This window comes from Plectropomus leopardus, chromosome 16, assembly GCF_008729295.1.
Source record: "Plectropomus leopardus isolate mb chromosome 16, YSFRI_Pleo_2.0, whole genome shotgun sequence".
Classification (NCBI taxonomy): domain Eukaryota; kingdom Metazoa; phylum Chordata; class Actinopteri; order Perciformes; family Serranidae; genus Plectropomus; species Plectropomus leopardus.
Window position 1 is genome coordinate 23,768,043 of NC_056478.1, and position 12,833 is coordinate 23,780,875.

Genomic DNA, 12,833 nt, shown 5'->3' on the forward strand with positions numbered 1-12,833 from the left:
GTGTGTGTTGTGTTTGTACTTGAGCTAAGCCACTGAAGCACATCGCTGTCATGTAACTGAAATGAGTAAACCTTTGTACCAACACACACACAAACATGCACACTTGCACAGAGTGCTGTCAAATGTCCCAGTGGTGTGTGTGTGTGTGTGTGTGTGTGTGTGTGTGTGTGTGTGTGTGTGTGTGTGTGTGTGTGTGTGTGTGTGTGCGTGCGTGTGTCAGAAAGCAGGAAGTAGAGCGATGATAGCTAATTAGAGTGAAGATCCACTGGAGAAACACAGCCCAGAGCTTACTGGTAGAGACACTGACACACACTGCTGAGAGAGAGAGAAAGACAGGGGAATATTCAGAGTGAGGTTAAATTAAGGATAGAGAGAGATGGGGAGGCTGATGGGACAAGAGACATGGAGAAAGACAAAAAAACTGACAGTGGTGGAGACAGTAGAACTACACAAGCCACAACAGAAAGAGAGAGAAAGAGAGAGAGGGGGGGGGTATAAATAGAAAGAAGTAAAGTCATGGTGAAAACTTTCAGTATGACTGCAGTTTGTGTGTCATGTGAAACCAAAGTCAACCCTGAGCTATTTTAAGTAACAATGTAACTTCCGACAACACCCATCTATGAATCTTTTGTTAAACCTAACCTGACTGGTAAGGGCTCTTACGTTCCAGGATGCCACTACTGCGATGTCAAAACACGCAAATGGTGGGATGACGCTGCACATGGTGTCCAACTCTGGGACATCAACAAACGCACATGCTGCCATGGATGGGTAGGATTAGGGAAAGGAGGCACATGGCAAGGTGTAGAAAATAAACATCACATTCATATGGGAGGCGAACACATGACTCCCGCATGAAAGTCCCGGGTTTGTTGGACACATCCTTCGCGCTCCTTATGTAACAGGGTTACTGGCAGTGTTTCTTGATGCCGATTGTGGTGTATAATGCAGACACAACAGCTTCCATTCGACCATGTTCTCAAGTGACAACGCCTGTCTGCGTATCAGGCTGCTACAGCAGTTGTCTTCTGGTGGCATCTAATTATGCTGTGACCGGTTCTGTCTAGCCCCTTTCTTAGCTAATGTTGTCCAGTGGTAGATCATGCAGACGCGAAAGGTGGCTTTTGGTGTTTGATCATATGCCGAAAACACTGTCACAGCGGCGGTATTTGATGACTTTGGAATGAGAATGAGCTGGTGTTTTTACATCTTTGGTTGATGCTTTGTAATTGTCTATGTTTCTGGATGGTTCTGGTAATCAGTGGTTTCTGGCTGTAGACTGATTTAAATGTCCATGTTTTCAGACCTCGACAAAACAATCAGAAGGGTCACTATTCCTGAACTCTGCAACACTGCACCGCAGTTGCCTCCGCACAGTGAAATGTTAAGGCGGTTAGCTGAACCGGGATCACCTCACATTCCCTCCGACACACCATTCGTTATTAATTGCCATTCGTTATTAAAGTCAGACTTCTCCTCTCTTCTTGCCAGTGTCCTCTGCTCCACTAGATGATAATATAGAAAAGGAGGCGCCTGGTTAAATGGTGTTGTGCAGGATTTAGCCAAGTTTTGGTAAATCAAAGGGAAATTACAGTTTATTACAATTATTTGAAAACTATCATAGCACTAATTCTTATGATATATAAACAATTGTATGAGGATGTGTTGCATAAATAGAGATTCCAGCCAGTTATTCAAATTTAAAAGTAGCATGGGCGTAACTTCCTGTTCCACACAGTTACTGTCATAACGTTTTCTGTCAAATAAAGTGAGGGCTTCAAGTCCTGAGTATCTTGTTTTTTGCTCTGTTACCTTTGTCTCAGTGCCTGCAGTCTGTAATTACAGAGCTTCAGCTGGATCAGGAACAGCTATCTCTATCACGTTGTTGTGGCTGTTGGCGCCTGTCTCCACCTCTTGGGGATACCTACAGTACAGGAAGAATTTCTCCAACAAAATGATGCAGTGCTATAGACCCTCTAACTCACCAGTTTTGTGTTAAATTACCACCAAGCCGAGCAAACACAATTTTCTGAGCCCAGGATGACATGCATGACAGTCACGTCTTTTGAGATGGTCACTATGTAAGGCTGTCATGGTGCCTTAAATTCCTGGCATGACAAAGCCAAAAGACACGTCAGACTGGCTGAACCCTGTCCAATCATTCCTTGTGGTGCGTCTCAACCTTCGTTACATGCAGATACGATCGCAAAAGCGGGAGCCAGAGACAGATGTACAAGAATGTCAACAGCCATAGTATCACAGAGCATCTTGGTAGCAAACATTCAGACATGCTGGCCTCTCTATCATGTCCTCATGAGGTTTGCCACAGAGTTCAAGGCCTGTGAGAAGTGTATTCCAGTTATTGAGGATCAGGGTATTTTATAGTAACAATATATAATAACATAATATAATGACAATAATTCATCAGGATGTAATTTTGGGGAAAAAAACGTTTTTTTCAGCCGAAACTGATGATTACCTGCTTCTCGTGTCCGATACAGATATGGTGACCAATTATTTCCCATTTCTTAATTTTAAAAAAGTATTTATAGCCTTTAGCTTGAGCACATATGAGGATAAGAAGGTTAAGATTTAATGAGAAAATTTGGATGATTTAGTATTCCATAGCCCTGACCTAACCTAATTTAAATTACATCCCCACTGTTAACACAACAAAAACAAAAACTGACTCTGACTCTTCAAATGTACATTTATGTTTTCTGTAATATATATATATATATATATATATATATATATATATATATATACATTTATGTCTACTAGTAATATATATAGATACATATATGTATATATATATATATATATATATATATATATATAAATACTTCCCAAACATACTTTGGTTTTTATAGAGCATTTTGCCCAAGAATTTAAATTAAACGCTTCAACGTAATCCGTTAAAGAGACATGTCAATGTGTTTTACACCAGTATTGAAACAGAGAGAAAAGTCCCCTGCTACTCCACACAGACACTAGAAGACCGATGTTCCTGCTGTAGATGTATAAATGCTGCACCAGGGACAGTGGGCGATAGATCAACTGCACACACACACAGTGACAGGGCTAACTGTAGCATCACACGGCTAGCGTTACCTAACAGTTATTCATCAGTTTAACGACAGAGTCTGGCCTTTTTGGTGTGAGTTTTCTGGGGCTGTTAAAAGGCTTGATGTTGGACATAAGCCGCTGCTGCTGTGTTTGCTAGTAACACTCTGGAGACGGCCCTTCAGCACTGTACCTAACCTGTTTAATAGCAGCAGGAAGTTTTCTGATCTGGTGGGGAGTTGGGCAGTTGGGGATCAGCATTGTTGTCTTCCTCTGAAACTGTTAAAGCTGTCCACACTGACAACAACGTATTTGGCTCTCAAGTCAGCGTGCTGCACTTGTTCTTCTTCATATTTCCGTATTTTTAGGCGTTTCCCAAATAACCTTTAAAAGTGTAAAGATGCTGCCCTTGTTTTGTCAATGAATGCGGTCTGGCTTTGTATTATCAACAGTATTTATCAGCTATGATTTCATCATCAGAATAATACATAATAATTAGGGATGTCCCGATCAAGTTTTTTTTGCCCCCTACCTCTATCCGAATTATTTGACATGGGGTATCTGCCAATGCTAAGTCCTGATCTGATACTTTTATTTACCTGAACTGTACAGCTGCCCAGCGCACTGTTCAAGTACTTTGAAGTGATTCAGATCAATCCACTGTATATGAAAACAAAGTAAACAAACTAATTATTTTTGATATGGCTCTCACAACAGCTCCATTTAGTGCAACATTTGTTTTTTCAGCAAAATAACAAAGTTAACAAAGTGAAATGTGTCTTCAGAAATTGCCCTCAAATCCATTTAATGTAGCATTGCAATAAAAGTAGAGAACACTAAAAGCGAGTCTTATAAGCACAGTTCCACTTCAAAGTCATGTTGTAGCTGAACTTCAACACTCCCAGTCACAACAAAGAAAAATTGGTCACAGTTCTGCTTATTACAGCATTATAGTAAAACTAGTTTACTAAAAATAAAAAACAAATATTTCAATTCTACATAAAATGGTGTAGCAGCTTAATTTGAAAATGAAAAAATAATCAGTTCCTACTTATTGGAGTAGCAACATTACAAAAAAATTGAATATCTGCTGCAAATTGTGCTCTGTTTAAGACACCTGAGTGACAACGGACGTTAACAAAGGATTGAGCAGGGCTCGTGCTCAAAATAACCAATCCTGATAAATACAACATGAACTGCTCTGGTCCGATACTGATCCTTCCCATCTGATCAGGACATCCCTAATAATAATATCAATTTTACATTATCAGCCTCGATATATATTGTGCATCCCTGTGTATTTTACAACTGACTGATTGTGTAACTTTCACTGTTTTTTTCTGCACTAAATGGAGTGTAATCAAATTATTTTATGCAAAACAACAATGCATCAAATCCCTAACTCGTGGAATTCCCCTGAAGTAGGGAAGCCAAGTAGTCATGAAATTTTAATACCCGCAAAAGCCTCAAAGGAGGGGATTTCAGGTCTATCTGTGTTCACCCTACGATGACCCGATCGCAGTGCATTCTGGGATCCAGTCTCCTCCCCTGTCACCCTGAAAAGGAACAAACAGACTGAGAAGCTTTATGTATGTACAGTATATAAGAGAGGGATGGTGATGTGTAGAGAGGGACAGATGCAAAGTGTTATTCTCGCAGGCCGACGTCAGCATTGCTGCAGCACTCAGTAATGAGGTGAATACTAATTGATTTACTTTTAATTATCCCCTTCGTCTTTTTTTCTTTTCAATTAAAAAGCTCCTCGGCCCATCGCTACACTGTGATGAGCGTGTCATCTTGACAACGCCGCAATGGATCCACAATGCGACTCTACAGAACAAAGCCAGCTTATGTGTGTATGTGTGTGTGTGTGCATGTTGTTACAAGGTCTTACAAGATCAAGATACATGACAGCAAAACGCTTCACAGGCCCAGCAAACAAACACATGGCAGATCTTTGCCAATACACACACTTATGCACGGGTATAAACACACATAAATCCATGTGCACGCTCAGATTACACACACACACACACAGATACACTTATAGATATTACATGCTCACACCCAGATTCTCTCTTTTCCTCTCATCTCTTTTTTCCCTCGCTTTCTCTGTCTCTCTTTGTCTGTCAATCTCAGCTCTCTCTCTCGTTCTCTCTCTCTCTGTGTCTCTGATGACTGGGTTTCACACCCACAGCTGGATGAAAGCCTCTTTTCATGTCTGATCATATCTGCCGCTTTGTTTCCCAGCTAAAGAATCCAGCTATGAATAATGCACACACACACAAACACAATGACACACACACTTTCTCTCTCTCTCTCACACACACACACACACACACACACACACAAACACACACTCTCAACTGTGGTTGGTCAGAGAACCTCTGGATCAAAGCAAAAAGTCAGATGAGGCCTCCATCTAGTGGTGACTGATAGAAATCACAGTTAGTTCAAGCACCAGTTCCCATGTGACCTCATAAAGCTGCAGTTGGTAATGTTTATAAAAAAATTTAAAAAAACTTTTGTCATATTTGCTGAAACTGACTCGATTGTGACACAGCACTACATGAGACAGATAATCTGTGAAAAAAAATCGCATTCTTCTGCCCTCTCTTTTGTCTTTTAGTACTTCCCAGTGCCTTATGACACGTAAACGAAAACAACCAATCAGGAGTCTCTAATGCAGCTGTCAATCACGTCAGTCACAGTCGTGACCTGTGGTCAAACTGTAAAACTAGGCAGCCTTGATTACATTTGAATCAAGATTCTGTTACTGTGTTGCACTTTTTTTGTCCCAGATGTTTTCAGAAACTTATTTTAGTGCACTGTTTAGCTGTAAAATGAGAAAGTTGATCCATGACTGTTTCTGAAAACATTTAAGGAGGGAAATAAGCAATGCAGTGACCGAATCTTGATTCATTTTTGATCAGCGCTGCCTATTTTGACAGTTTGACCGCAGTTTACAAGTCATGATTTACATGATTGAGAGCTGCGTTAGTGACTTCCCTGGTCTGATTGATTGTTGTTGGTGTACCAGGGTTGATTTGAGCAAATGCCAGTAGAAGCAGGTGGAAGAGGAGGAGGTTTTTGTCTTGTTTACTTCTTTTAGAATATAGTGACAGTTTCAGAAAATATGACACAAAGTTATTTTCATAAAAGTTACCAACTTTATCAAGAAGTATGACATACAATACAAAACAAGCTGATCGGGTGACCCAGTAACTGGCTATAGACATTAAACTCAATATTGCTTCCGATGTGTTTGTCAATGACAATGAATGTCATGAAAAAATAAATTAATATAAATTTTGACCCAAACAAACTGTAATTTGGACTTAAATCAGCTTTTTAAAAATATGATTTGATTGGTAAATATAGAAAGGATGGCTATTTGTTCCTCTATTTACAGCAGTTTTTGTTATTAGTAAGGAAGGGGAAGGTATTACAAGACTGTCTTCTTCCTGCTGCTGTTTGTTCAGGGAATGTGTAGAATTGTTATAAGAAAAGGTGTAATGGGTTTTTGTTATTGTTTTGGAAATTATACACTAACATGAGCAAATAAACCATATATGAATGAATGAATGAATGAATGAATGAATGAAATACTACTCGTCATAGACTAAAATTGTTTTTTTTTTAAAAGGTTTTTTAATAAGATTTATTATAAAAGCTATCTTAAAATGTGCTTGGCTGGTATCAAACCTGATGCTTCTGCAGTCCATATTTCCAATGTTTTCAGCATAATTTCCAAGTTGAATGTTGACAATTAAACTCTCTATGGCATTCATATATACCTGCTGTTGGAAATTCATTAGCCCATTATAAAATAATTTCCCTTACATAATAACATTTCACTGTCTCAAATCTCATCTTTTGTCAACAATCGCAGACTTTATACACCTGCAGTGACATGTAGGTTATTGGAAATGTTCGGTAGGTAAATGTGCAATGGATTAAACCTTTAACGTTTATCAGTTTGATTTTGAGGTTTTGAGAAAAATCAAAAGGCATTTCCTTAATAAGCCTGTTTTTATTCATCTATAATCATATTCAATTTAGACAAAGTTCTCTGTAATTAACCCTCATGATTACCCTGATTACTGTGGTGTTTCTGCACCCTGCAGTGTCTTTTTTCTTGTAATTTCTGTGAGGGTTTGATTTTTTTTTATTTTTTTTTAGCTGTGGTGGTTGCAAATGTTAATGCTGCAATATACCCACTCTATTTTCTTTGAGTGTTATATATTAGACACTACCACAGTTACCCAAATGCGGGTTGTTTTTTCAGTCTAGTGTATTTACAGTTAATTTGGCCATTGTGGCTCTAAAGGTTGTTTCAATTTTGCGCTTCATTGCAGAGCTTAGAGGAAAAGAGGACTTAAATAAAACAATGTATATCGTTCATATAGCCTTCCAAAAAAAACTAAAACCTGTTTTTTACAGAATGTCAAACGTTTGTCTCTGAGTCAAACAAAAACACAGAAAAAAAGCCCTCTGAAATGACCATTATGACTAACTGAGTGTGACATCAAATCTCATTGCAAATTGTGGCAGATTTATGGTTGTTGTTTTTTTTTTTTTTGCATTTTGCACCTTGGTCGCACAGTACTGTACCTGCCCTGCAGAGCACAACTGAAGATCTTTTCTGAGTTGGTCTCAGCTGATTTTTTCAGCTAATTACTGCTTTGCATGCTGCAATATTGCCTCCTTCTATTAAAATATAATTAATAGCAAGCATAGAAATCAAACTAACGGTCAGTTGGTGGTTTGATGTTTTCCCAAACTGAGCAGTGAACTAAAACTTTTGAAAATGTCTATATATATCAATAATAACATTTTTTTTTAAATGTTTTAAGACCCTGTGTTTCTTTAAATAGGCCTCTACCAAACGATGTTACTTCATAGTATTTGTAAAACAGAAAAAAAANAACTTTTGAAAATGTCTATATATATCAATAATAACATTTTTTTTTAAATGTTTTAAGACCCTGTGTTTCTTTAAATAGGCCTCTACCAAACGATGTTACTTCATAGTATTTGTAAAACAGAAAAAAAACCTAAATAAAACACCATGACCACCCATGATGCTTGTATATATATATATATTATATATATATATATATATATATATATTTACCATGGAATTAGTAATATTACCAGTTCTAGATATTTACCTTTAGAAAACATTGCAGGTTGTCAAACAACGATATATGATCATTAGATTTTTATTTTCATTGCAAATAGTCAATTTTAATTACTTTGGGGTTTTTTCTGAACCTTTTTAAATTTGCTGACAGTATTATTTGTTCATTTTTAAACACATTCTTTGTTTTTGCCTCCAGCGGTGGCAGAAGTCGGGGACTCACCTGGAACACCTCGTCTCTCGGTTCTGTCTGGACTCGGAGATGGCTCTAGACGGGATGGACTCCTCTCGAATGCTCGTCATTAGCCCCTGCGAACTGAGTGCGTACACACAGAGATGGGAAGTCCCCTTCTCCTGACCCCTAACCCCGTCCCTGTGACCTTTCAGCCTCCACGAACCCCGCCACCCATTCACAGCCTCAAAGACCTGCACAGTGAGCTGCTCTGACAGAGTGAAGATGCATGAGCACGTCATGTCAAGGTGCTGTAGCTGGATGGAACGTTTTTTAAGACTTTTTGACGCCTCTTCACTGTTTATCATGAATAAGAATAAATCAAGTGCGGATCTGTTGGGTCTAAAATCCTGGTTTACTGAAGATCTGTGCTGGATCAGAACATTGCTAAAGGAAGAGACACATCAGAAATGTCTGGTTTACTTATCTGGAGGTTGAAGTGTGTATGTATGTATGCAGCTGTTGAGAAGTTTTGAGAGGAGTGAAACCAAGTGCACCTTAAAATCCCCAAACTTTTAAAGACTCCAGTTGGACAGAAAAAATATTGGAGAATGTGATCGGAATTGTAATCTTTTGCAATGAAAGTGTCTGTTTCAAAGGATGTTTATGAATATGGGAATTAAAACCAAGCACAACTCGAGTTTTTAGTTTACTTGGTCGAATACCTGTCACTGTCTTTGCTGCAGTAGGAGCATCTAGATAAAACTGTCAAATTAAGAATCCATTCTTCCTGGGACCTCATCGGGAACTCACCAGCGAGCACAGTGACCATATGACTTAATTTAAAGCACACTGTCATCTTTTTTTTTTTCTTTTTTCAACCGAGTTGACTAAACACTGACCTGTCCCACCAAGCAGGAGTACTAAAGTTGAAAAAAAAAAAAGCTTTTCTAAATTTATATATCAAAATTTATGATGACTTATGGTGTATTCCCACTGAACGTGAAGCAAATTTTCAGCACAAATACAACCACTGAAGTGTTTTTTGGAGTGTTTTGCAACAGCAGTGCCAACAGTTGCGCTAACTAACCGAGGCAGGCAGCTAATGGCTCCCTTGGTTGTAAAAGTACAACCAATAGCTGGAGTCAAGTGATGTAAACACGGTAAACATGGAGGCCCTGTGCTCTGGACCAGTGTGAACCAAGATGACAACACCCTTTATTTTTCATACCATCACAGCAGCATAATACTGCTTCTCTCCTCCTATTATTTACCTGCCACAATAAAAGGCCAACTTAAAGCATTTTGCTAAAGAAAACTACTGAACAAAAAAGCGTACACAAGTAACAATTACATATTTTCAGAACTTACCATGTAGTCCTGTGGCCTCCCGCACTAATCTCTTAGCCCTCTCCTTATTTCTTCTGTCTCTGGAGAGTACCGACATTGAGTCATGGAAGTCCAGTTTCCCACAGTCAACAACAAGACGTTTTTCCCCCGTATCTGATTCTCAGTAGCATCAGGAGTATCTCAACTGGATCTTAATGCTGATAGGTAATTGGGTAGATAGCTCTATTGCAGGAATACGCAAATAGAGCCAATTTTGTGTCTTTGTGTCATTCGCACCAACCAGCGCGAATTTTGGCTATATAATTTTATTTGCGTTGAGTTTGTATGCAATATTGCCATGTGAAACGCTAGCTTTGCGTTTGGTGTGGACACATAATTAGTGATCTTGCTTTGTGAGACAAACTTTTAGATTGCTTTGTACCAAAAGAAGAAGTAAAAGGGTGACCAAAAGATCCAACAATGGTATATTTAGATGGAGTTTTCACTCATTTCTATTTGGGAGTGTCTCTAATGCTCTTAAAGTTCTAGTCTGTGGCCGGAGAAGTTTTACTTTCCTGAAGTATGCAAAGAGGTGGATGAGAAATTTGTTGTTTATATGACCATAATTTCCACCGTAGAACTTTTGCATGCTGCAGCTTCCTTGACCGGGTCAGCAGATTTGATCGCAGAAGAAGAAAGGAGGAGCATGGAGACAAAGAAGGGCACCACCGAGAAGGAAAGCCCCAAAAAGATACATAAAAGCCGGATTTAAGGACAATCTATCAGGCCGGGTCTGAGCTCCCTGTGCAAAGACAGATGTTGACTTTGAAACCGAAGAATTAGCAGAAAAACACAGACAGAAAAGGGCTACAGGTGTACATAGACAAACGGGCACAATGAAAAGTAAGATTAAAAGTAACAGTAAGTAACAGTAACAGCATGTCTGCAGCACATCTCATACTGTCTAATGTTTTGGGGGTCGATCAGCAGATTTCAGCGTTTCCTGTGGCCTCAAGGATGCAGCTGCTTCACATCACACGCACCCCGTGAAGTACTGCTGTGCATGGGGGAATTTTTCTTTGCCACGTCAAATTTATCAAAATGGGGAGGAAGCTTTACTATTTCATTTAGTCCCCTTAAATGCCTTAGTTTTGAGGATTTACAAAAGTTATTAAGGGTTTGTTTTTCAAGAAGAATGTTGAAAATTTCAGAATCTGGATGATCAGTGGGAGCAACCAAACCTTTGGTTTTCATTTCTGAGCCCGCTGACAGGACACGGGGCCGTTGTTGATGGACAAACTGCAGCTGCTGTGGAGGTCAAACCTGTGACCCTGCAGTCATGTGACAGGCTTCTTTCAAATTCCAACAGAGTCAAAACACAACTCGAGTTAACCACAGACCTACAAATTTTGCAAATCACTCTTTCAAATGATGGATTGCTAATTTTGGAGACAAACGAGTCACCACTTCTCTGTGTTTGACATCATCCACTGAACCATTTTGATATCCTGTTTGACTCCTAAATAAAGGTTTTATAATGGCTATTTCTATTTTACTGAGATGACTGTGGTGTTTACATGCAGGTACTGAAGGCTGACGCTGATACAGGTTTTACAGACCCTAACGTGTTATATAACCCCACCTTTATCATGTTAATCAAACATCGCTGTTTAAGTAAAAAAGATTCTACATACAGGAGCACTACTGCCATTACAACCACCATTATTACTGATACTACAAAACTAGTACTTCTTTACTACTTTATTTACTACAGTACTTAGTACTTGTCACTACCACAAGCATTAGCTTTTTCTTATCTCTGTTGATACTGTTCGTGCTGCTATAACTCTTTATCACTGCTTATATTAAACAACCATCAGTATCAACAGTGGTGAATGAAGTACCTGAAAGCCACACTTGAGTACAGAAAGCTTACCCAAAAATTACTTTGCTAGAAGTTGAAGTCACTCACTAGAATATTACTTGAGTAAAAGTCTTAAAGTATCTGATATTAATTTTATGATCAAATGTACTTAAATATTGAAAGTAAAAGTACATTCTGTTAATAAAAAAGTATTGCAGTCCAAATTTTGAGAATTATGTTCATTTCTTTGAAATGTACACCAATGGACCCTTTAATACACTTGAAGAAAAACAAGGTCTTTTTTACAACTTTTTTACAACTACAAGATCAATTCCAGCCTCAGACCTTTGCTGCATGTCACCCCACCCCTCTCTCCCTCCTCCACACCTCTGCTGGCCTATCAATTAAAGGCAAAATGCCCAAAAAATATCTTTTTTTTTTAAATGCTTCATTCATCCCTCTGTCCTTACCTATTTTGTAGTAAATAACTAATTTTTTTTTAGGGGAAATATAGTGGAGTAAAAGAGGACAGAAAGATAAAAACACAAGTACAGATACTCCCAAAAAATACTTAGAACAAAGTATTATTATTTTGTTACACTACACTGCAAAGTAGTCCTACCACTAATAGACCTACAACTATTACTAGTTAGTAGGCTACTAAAACATTATAAATTATAACAGAAAATGACATATCATTGCACAGTTAGGCTACAATCACTATTTCTATTACTACTGCTTTGAGAATTATATGCTGGACCCAGCAACTATAGGGGAGGCGGAGGTAAATAAAACTAAAATGATCTTTATGATGGAAATCACCACTCACAAAAAATAATTACATTCAAAAGCTGCTTTTCTGCGTGTCCAATAGAAGAGAGGACATCGCTAAAGGGAGTGCAAGGTGTGTCCTTGGGACCTTGCACTCCTTTTATTTGTGTGTCTTTTATGGGGATGCATGAGTATTTACATCAGGACAAGATCAGCAAAGCAACCAGCTTTATGTCAGAAAATGAGTCTTACGAGAGAAATAAGAAGCGGGGAGCTCCTTTTTTTATGTTGCTGCTTCTATGTAAATGAAACCATAATAAACTGATGGGAGAGAGGGACTGGGTCAGCAAACACAAACCCCATAGAGAAAGAAACACACACACACACACACACAGAGAGAGAGAGAGAGAGAGAGAGAGAGAGCGAGAAACAGCGAGAGAGAGAAAGAGAGAGAGAGCGAGAGAGAAAGGATGTGTGCAGACTCCCTC

At 38.7% G+C, this 12,833-nt stretch overlaps 1 protein-coding gene across 1 annotated transcript in view; it reads left to right on the plus strand.

Moving 5' to 3' along the window:
* galnt14 (UDP-N-acetyl-alpha-D-galactosamine:polypeptide N-acetylgalactosaminyltransferase 14 (GalNAc-T14)) overlaps positions 1 to 11,476 on the plus strand; it is a 196,223-nt gene extending 184,747 nt beyond the window's left edge. Inside the window, exon 15 of the mRNA XM_042503819.1 lies at positions 8,409 to 11,476. Within this exon, the coding sequence (XP_042359753.1) occupies positions 8,409 to 8,567 (159 nt within the window). The 3' untranslated portion in view covers positions 8,568 to 11,476. The remainder of the gene's footprint in view (positions 1 to 8,408) is intronic.
* Positions 11,477 to 12,833: the final 1,357 nt, after the last annotated feature.